Source organism: Sinocyclocheilus grahami, unplaced genomic scaffold (assembly GCF_001515645.1).
Source record: "Sinocyclocheilus grahami isolate Dianchi unplaced genomic scaffold, SAMN03320097.WGS_v1.1 scaffold659.1, whole genome shotgun sequence".
Classification (NCBI taxonomy): Eukaryota; Metazoa; Chordata; class Actinopteri; order Cypriniformes; family Cyprinidae; genus Sinocyclocheilus; species Sinocyclocheilus grahami.
Window position 1 is genome coordinate 72705 of NW_015505838.1, and position 9207 is coordinate 81911.

Consider the following 9207-nt stretch of genomic DNA (forward strand, 5'->3'; position numbering starts at 1 on the left):
AAACTCTCCATTACTGCCCATGATGGATGGGAGAGGAACCTATCCCCGGATATACTGGCCTGAGGGGCCCCTGATTGACAGGAGAACCTGGGGTTGCCATGGTATCACTGTTTCCATGGTTACACCCTGATCTGCTCTTCATTATTGATTCATGCGTTTGCTGTCCTTCCTCTGCCACTTCGAAGCCACTCTTCCCCAAACTCGCACGTTTCATTTGGGCACCGGCACTATACTCTCAACTCATTCATCACTGAATCAGCCACAAGCAGTGACTGAACGTTTGTATTTTACCACATGAGGTTATTTTTTACAGTCTGCTGTTGCATATTCAAGGTCTGTAGTGTGCACAGTAACAGATGTTTTCATGATTGGAAAACTGACCGGCCATGTGCAGATACATAAAGAGGTCTGAGAATTGGTTCACCGCTGTTAATGCTAGAATGCTAGTTTTAGCTCTTGGCCCATCTCTTTGAATATTCATGACTTAACTTTCAGACTCTGCAATGACCGAAGACTGATTTTTGTAATTAGTTGTGTCACACTTGTGTGATGCAGTTATTCATTATTCATTTCATATGCATTCATTTCATTGCGTGACCATGAATATCTTGATTGGAGAAGTATATTAATATTTCAATACAATTGCGAGCAACAATTCTTGCATCCCATTTATTATAGGCCTATCCAGTGAATAAATGCAAACAGTCAGTGAAACACCGCAACAATGTTGTGCTTAAGATATCTTTATAGAGCATCGACCGTCAGCCAGCCTCGTAATGACAGCTTCGGCCCCCTGGGCAATAATGTAGGTGTTTTCTGAATGGCGTCTACCTGAACTTTTCTCTTTGTTCTCGACGGTGGATTTCGTTTTTCTAAATGCATGTTATAGGTCTACCTACTGAAAATAGACGCTGCGCCTGTTGTCACCAAAAACAATATTTCCTGAGAGCGCATCATTTTACACTTTTTATAGAGTTATTATCCATTAATTTGCGTAGATTTTACCTTGAATTAAATTATATAGCCTACTGTGGTTTTGTCATTATTATTATTATTAGGCTATTATTATAAAAACACGTTAACATTTTACATGAGTGATTGCATCGATTTAATTTAAACGTCAACAGACCACAAGTTGAACGGTTGGATTCAACAAAGCGAAAACAATTGCCAAGACAAGTTCAAGGTCATGTTTTGTAATATTTCCTTCGCTTCATTCACGTTTTTTTTTTAAAACAATCAAAAATCACATTCGCTTTGTAATCAAAACTCAGGATTATTTATTTTCAGCACTAATTTAGTTTGACTGGCATTATCACGGCGAGCAGTGAAGTTATTCGAGCTTGAGTAGCCTATTAAGCGATGACAGTCTATTCCAACTATAGGCTACTCTATGCAAGTGGTTCAAATAGACCTGTATTAATTTTGTTTGATTGGTCAGTTTAAAAGGTTAACACTGTGAATAATTTGTGTCTGTGATGAACGAAATCTGTTTATTATTCACTGAAGATGTGTTGCACTACCACTTCTATGTTCCATTTAAATGAAAGGGATAAAAAGAAAAAACTCGTATTTGGTGAGGGTCGTGCAATGTCAATCCTGGACGCTTAGTTGAAAAAACATTACTATTAGGCTTAATAGATGGTAATATGAGGCCTACCGTTAATGGTTTGATCGCCATCTCCTCACACAACGAACAGTGAACATGTGAGAAGATGAACATATAAAATCTTCACCGTCGGGAGCTATAGGCCTAAATTCACAACCACGATGTCCATAAGCTGTAAATGCACCTTTAAAAGTAACATTTGCCATTACAGTATCCCTGTTACATATATTGCATAGCCTATTATTATACTCGAATAATATGCAGTTACATCTTCACAACAACAACTGCGTTATAGCCTAGTAACACGGTTATTAGAATTACACTTAGCTACATTGTATCACTGAACACTAATGTAAAAAGTGTGACCCCTTTGCATTTCTACCTGGCGCTGTTCCTTTGTTATTGGCCTCAAGTTCCCGAAGACTGCACCCGAATTGATTTGCATATTTCAGACTTGCTCAATTTTAACATATTTTAATAGAGACACGCAATAAACCATTATTTCGTCGCCTGTTAAGATATTTACTCGAAGCGCTCAGTTCCGTTATTTTTGACAGGTCGGTTTTTGAAAATGCAGCCGTTTTCATGTGATTCCCCCCCCCACCCCCCACCTGGATTGATGCTCTCGTTTAAAGGTTTTAAATGTTTATCACCGACAAAACAGAGCAGTCGCCTCATGCTCGCAGGGATAAATGGAGTGTTAGAGGACTCGCTTGAAATGACACGCATGCCCTGACCACTTGGGAGGTCTTCCTCTCCTCTCACAGGCTCAATACGTGACCGTTTTTATGCAGTATAAGCTTTTTCTGAAATGTCTGTGAAGGAGTCGCTTTGCTTATAGCTGTGAGGCCAGCTGTTCAGCACACGTAAAGTAAATAGGAATTAGCTAATTTGAATATTGTATTTACATGTAGCCTATAGGCTATGTAACACTTTATATTTTACGGTCCAAATTTTTGTTGTGTAAGATGTTCTTTAAAATGGTGTTGTAACTAAGGTGTTAAAATATAACATTTACAATCACATTACATTTTTATTTCACAAACATAATTTGTTTTAGTGCACTGAATCTATTTAAACATATAAAAAAATGTAATTTGCCAAGAATAGGCTGCTGTGCAATCGAGTAATTGCACATAGGCTTGTAATCAATTACCAAATTTAAAATCGTTATCAATGTTGAAGGGCCATCTTTGTAGAAGCATGTCATCGCCAAGTTTTTCTTCTTCTTCTTCTTCTTCTTCTTCTTCTTCTTCTTCTTTTTTTAAGGAAAAAAGGGGGGTTCGTAAATGTATAAATAAACGTTTTTCAAAGCATTTTCAGAACGTTGTGCACCGCAATACAAATATACAAAATCAGTACACGTAGTACAATTCAAAACGACAAACACAGCACAGCACAATTATTTCAAACGGCTGAATTCTTACTACGCCTTTGATAAAAGAGATTAGCACGAGATGAGCAAGCTCTAAGTAGCGTTTTAGTTGTTTTGTACCAGTTGTTATAAACCAACAAATCACTTTCCAGGAGGTAAAGCCAATTTACCGTAGTAAACGTCAGTGATCCTGCCACTAGCTCGTCGTGCAGATGTATAGGCTAGCCATCTCGTCTCGTCAAGCATAACCTGATGGAGCGAAGCGTCTTTATTCCTTCAAACTCATTCAGCTCATTCTTTCCACGTTACCGTTGTTTGAGGACTCTGGGCGCAAGAGTGCCTGAAGAACTTTTGGAGGACGGTTTGGAAGAAGAGGGAGTTGTTTCTGTGAGAAACTCAATCTCGCATACAGTAGCGGCCTCCATCTGGGAACTGTCACAACTGACAGCACCACGGGCACTGGCCTGATCTTCCGCGCAGCATTCAGGAAAACACAGTAGCCTACACTCTCTCAGAATGGTGCATTGTCTGGTTGTTTAATTCTTAGGAAAACAGGTGATAATTTATTACCCGATACAGTGGCGCCGCAGTATTTAATTCAATCAAGAACAAAAGAGGGTTTCGTAACTTGAGTTTTCGTATAGGCCTATATATTAGGTTGATATATAAACTTAGCCTATCGAATATGGTTACACTTTACTGTTCTTGTTGAAAATAGTATAATGTTTAATTCTCTATTTCAGTCAATATCATACTTGTTTTGTTGCAAAAGGCTAGGTCAAAATCGCTGCACATGTCGGAGAAACGCACCCCAAATCATTTAACTCGCATAACCTAAATTAAGTTAGACTAGTATCTGTTATATTGGGACACATTTATGTGGGACAAATGTAACATTTTAATTAACGTTTAATTACACTCAGATGATCCAGTCTAATGAACTAGCCTATATTAAAATATGACATTAGTAGGCTATACGGAAAAAAAACATAGCCTAGCTGTATGCTAGAACTTTACGCACTTTAAGAACATACACGACATTGCTTAAAAAGGCCTGCATATCTGTTCTGCATTTAAAATTAGATAAAGACTGCGAGATTTAGTTTTTTTTTGTGCGATTGTTTTTAATCTAAATGGTGTAGGCCTGTCTGAGATCGTGCCACATAAACAATACTTAAAAAAAAAAAGCTTATTGTCGTATAAGTGATTCTCCTGAATGGTTATGATGCTAGGATTTAGGTTGAGGTATGATCACAGGCCTTGTAAGTGATTACGTTTACAATATAGGCACAGGATGGCTCTGTTCTGACGTCAACATGTCTACTAGCCACTGCTGCAGACAGAAACAACGGAGGAGGGTCTTATGAGGTAATGGTTTACAGATGTCTGTAATACCAAGAAAAAGATTATGTTTGGTCCATGCTTTCAAATATAATACGACCCTATAAGTTCAAGAACTTTAAGATCGAGTTTTGGACAATTACACAAAAGAGGCCCAGTCAACTTATTATGCTGAGTGGGAAGTGTCTTGTGCCATTGGCGAGGCAAGTTGATATAAAGAAGTCTTGACATACCAGTTTTTTGTTTTTGTTTGTTTTTTTGTGCTGGTCAGGATTCGTACGTTTTTGAATTAGAGTTATTTAATCAGATGGGACATGAGGTGATCGGACGTAAAAGATCAAAGAGCTAGGCTATATACCAACGAAATTGTATTCCTGACTCAGACTACTTCGTTTGCTTTAGTGCCAGAGGAAATAAGGGCTCTTTACTACTTTGGGCCTTCAGGAATCATGGTGTCGAATGTAAGATATGTGTTCTCTTCCATTTAGAGAGTCATTCGTGTTACTGGAGCGGCAGCAGGTCACAATGAGGTCACAGTATTATCTGTATTCTTAATCAAGGGAGTACGGACGGTTAATTTTATCTGAGACGCCATCTTGACACTCTCAACAAATTATCTACAATTATTAGTGCATAGAACCTGTGGAATCAGACAATACGATGTAACGTAAGCGGTAATTTAATGTAACCGGATGGGTCTTAAATCGTCTGTGTGTCCTCCTATCTAAGCAGATTTACTCTGCCTGAGATGTCAGTTTAATTGCATGCCTTTGCATAAAGAACCTTAGACGAAAACTATGAGGCCTGCACCGAACGAAAAGCACGTAGCAAGTAGCACGTTAGCACACACACACACACACAAAAATAAAAAAAAGCTAATAACGATTAAGAAATTGGAAAAAATAAAAAGACTGGTCTTCCTAAATATACATCGAATGCATCATTTTAAAAATCGTTCAACATGAAGAATCTGTAATAAATCACCGACGTCATTGTAGCCTATTATTCCATAATTCCAGCGGATAGGCTACTACTGACTGGCCTTTGCCAAAATTAGGTTCGATGAATTGTGGTGCTATCCCCCTCCACGCCAGTGGGAAGTTTCAGCTGCACATTTTGATCGGCACGTTATCAATCATTTGCACAACCGAGCAGGCTTTAGTCGCTCCAGCAAAGCTGGCCCTCCTCCGTATTTTGTTGTTAACATTTGGGCATTTTCCACAGGCTCCAGTGAGTCTACTCAATCATTTATTTGAGCAGTTATGGAATTAAACGTCTTGCAGTTTTCCCCCTTATCGCGATTAAACAGCATAGGCCTATAACTAACGACCTATAGCTTGTGCAGTTTCAATGTTAGAATCGTGTTTATTTAAAAAAAATAAAAATACTATCAACCTAATTAACATTACATGAATAGCCTTCTTCGAGATTTAGATGGTAGGCTATTCTGATTTTTCCTTTTTTTCTGTAGCCTAGCCTAGGCTACGTATAAAGTACCCTAGCAAATCATCATTTTTATTAATTAAATTATAATTTGATCTTCTTTTGGCACCTGCTGCAGAAACCGTATCACCCGTTTCACCTGTGTTCATTTAATGCTTTAATTAATTCATGCCCCGATTTCGTCATGTACACTGACATATTATCAAATTGAGTTAAATTAAATACAAATCTTATTTTAACATAATAATTATAATATTTATCAGTTATATTTTTTTTATTTGTAGCTACTCGAAACTACTGACATCATTGTTACTCGAAGCAGCCTTCATATGCCGAATGGTATTGGCCTACTTGTAAAAATTAATTCGCCAACCTGTACACAAGGCCGATAGCTACTGCTAGCATTAACAGTTTATTTGTAATTAATGTTTTTTTTTTTTTTAGTATTCAGTGTTGCATGCATAAAGTGACAAACGGTTCACAACAGCCACATTGCTGTATAGCAGTTTTGTCAAATGTAAACATTTGTCTTCAAAACTTTAGATACCTTTTAAAAGCCAATATGTCTCAAAGCAGAACACAGTTTGGGCTGCTTGAATCATTCTGTTTGTGCTGGAGGAGCTGCTGGGTATGCATCGCGTGAGTGCTGTTTGATTTGACTGTCACGTCTATGTAAGTATTATTGAAAATATATTCAACAGCCTCTCTAGGCCCTAAAACTCTCATTAATTTCTACTGTAGTCTATGTTCTGCTAACGAACAGCACTTCAGTGAGTAATTTAGTGTGCAATTTGCCAAGTGGCATCTTTAGATTAAATTACATTTCAATACAACAAAAGGTCTAAGATTGTTAAAAACAGTGGTTTATTGAATTAATTACATTGTTTACATCTCCAATATTATTTAAATTTTGTGTCTCTGGACGGAAGTGCACTGGGTGGACTCAACAGTTGTTTTAGACACCAGCATTGTACGACCACAAAATGACATTATAACACTTCATGACATTTTCAAATAAAACATTTACTATATCATAACATCGACTAATCTTCCTCGTTATTAAAGAAGAGAGAGAGAGACAGAAAATAGATACTGAAAGTGATAGACAGAATAAGACAGAATTTCACGTATACTCCTTAGTGGCAGATATCTCATTTTGATTCACAATGGGACAAGAAAACAAACAATAATAAACCAATATCAGACAGCAACACACAATCTCTTACCAAGAGAGTATCCTCCTTCTAAAATGGAATGGTTTTTCCTCAAATATCCACTGTCCGTAGCGGGAAATTGCACATAAATATTCCATTAAATAATGTGAGAGAACAACTAAAAATGAGTTTAGAGAGCCTCATTTCGTGTCTTTTGCATTAGTCTCATTGTTTCAGTTCCAATGCCCATACATGCTGCGGCCAACCAGTTCTCCCTTTAGTTTTCTTGTCATTGCTGCTCCCTGAATTTTTCAAAACGTCGTTCTGGAAAAAACAAAACAAAAACAGCAACAGACAAAATAGATTATTTGTATAGCTATTGCACATTACATTAGATCAACGTACTGGTCACGATAAAGACAGCAAATGTAATAATTTAATTTATACAACAAAGATAAAGGCACAGCAACGTTCAACAAAACATTTTTTTTCCCCACAGAATAATTTTAAAGCTTTTATATCAAAGTTAAAGCAAGTTTACATTATATGCAAGTCTAATGTATGGCAATAATGTTTATCGACATTTATGAAGATCCATTTAGCCTACTTTAAGATCTTACCGTTTCTTTCTTTCGCCTTTCTTCTTTGGCGTCTGTTTTTTTGAATTCCGCTTTGAAGGCCTCTGCTTCCCCGTTCTGTTCGTCTTTGTCCAGAATGTCCATAAGGTAAGCAATGTAACTGGTAGCCAAACGAAGGGTTTTGATTTTGGACAGCTTCGTATCCGCGGGCACGTTGGGAATGCATTCTCTGAGTTCTGCAAAGGCGCTGTTGATGCTCTGAGTCCTGCGCCTCTCCTTTCGGTTTGCCGTGGGTTTACGTTTCACTGGTCGGGGTCCCATTCCAACGGCGCCGGCCCCCGGTACTCCCTCGTAGTGCGAGTGGTCGAGCCCGTGAGCTCCTGCTGAGTATTCGGGGCTGTACGAGGGTGCCATACTGTAGTCTGGAGGAGACATCTCCGGATGGCTGATAAGCCACCCATGAAAATATGGGGGTTCTTCATGACAGCGACTGGCAGCAGCTGCAGCAGCGAAGGAATAGCCGTCATGATGCATCACCGGGTGGTGGGGAAACCCTCCAACTAAACTCATGGCGACAGACTTGTGTACTCTAAGGCAAACCACAGACGGAGTAGCCTACTCTTTGGCTCTCAGATTGTGCATATATTTTGACTTGACGATTTAGACACCGGCTTTCTCCCCATAAAAAGTATTTCTTACAGAAAGTAAAAATGCAGTCCTGCTTAATTGGCCATAACAAAGATACTGCCGAATTTCTAGCAGATCATTAACAGACGAACAAAACAGGCTTCAGCTGTAACTGCACTCGAGTTATTAGTGAAAAGTCGTTTACTTACACTTATATTCTCCACTGCAAATATCCATCACGAGAAAGTCCCATTGCTATAGTTATTAATGTTTTAGCGGTGTTCAGAGCCTTTTTTCCCCTGAATTTCAAACTTGTTATAGAATCAATGAGGTGGAGCGTTGGATGGAAAAATGTCCAAACCCAGTCGATGTTGTGCACGCAATTCGCAGCCTGATTCACTCTGTGGAAGCAGGCGAATTCCGCCGTTTGATCTCCATGTCAGCTACATCTTTTGAGCTGCTTGGGTTCATATATGTCGTCAAAACTGTTCTCAGCCAATAACGTTGTAGAGGAGGAGGGACATGAACTGCAGCGTTAGGATGTTTATGCTCCCAAATGACACGAACCCTTGCAAAGATAGCGTATAGCTTGTATATACAACATGTATCAAATTAATTTGAAATACATGCAAAAGGGACTGGTAACGTATTCTGCCATTCCATGTTTATTTTTCCGTATTTATTTTGTGTGTGTGTGTGCGTGTGTAATGGCATTTATATTTGTTTTTTATTCATTGCAAATGTAGCCTATGCGTGTGTGTGCCACAATCCCTTCATTCTTTCGTAAGTTTAATTTGAAACCTTTTATGCAGCAATAAAATTGGCTACATTTTCAGATAAGCTGATGGCATAAACATTAGTATAAGATGCCTTTTTAACAAACACAATAGAAATTGGTCGTATTTAAACTAGAAGCCTGGAAATGATTGATTTTATTTTATTTTTTATTTTGTTTTATTATTATTATTGCTTTTAAGTATCAATGCCTTTTGAGAAAAAAGCAAAGAAAAGCAAAGTGCAGAGCAACAGATTTGACCTTTAAACAGACGTTAAAACTTACTTTATTCAGACCCTCATAGC

The 9207-nt window shown here is 38.1% G+C and overlaps 1 protein-coding gene across 1 annotated transcript; it reads right to left on the reverse strand.

Annotated features, from left to right (window-relative positions):
* Window positions 1-6635: 6635 nt before the first annotated feature.
* Window positions 6636-8558, reverse strand: LOC107558779 (heart- and neural crest derivatives-expressed protein 2-like). Its single transcript, XM_016242457.1, has 2 exons — window positions 7543-8558; window positions 6636-7246 (listed from the first exon to the last, which is right to left on the reverse strand). The coding sequence occupies exons 1-2, from the start codon at window positions 8068-8070 to the stop codon at window positions 7148-7150; spliced, it is 627 nt and encodes a 208-aa protein (XP_016097943.1). The 5' UTR covers window positions 8071-8558; the 3' UTR covers window positions 6636-7147.
* Between the last annotated feature and the right edge of the window lie 649 nt (window positions 8559-9207).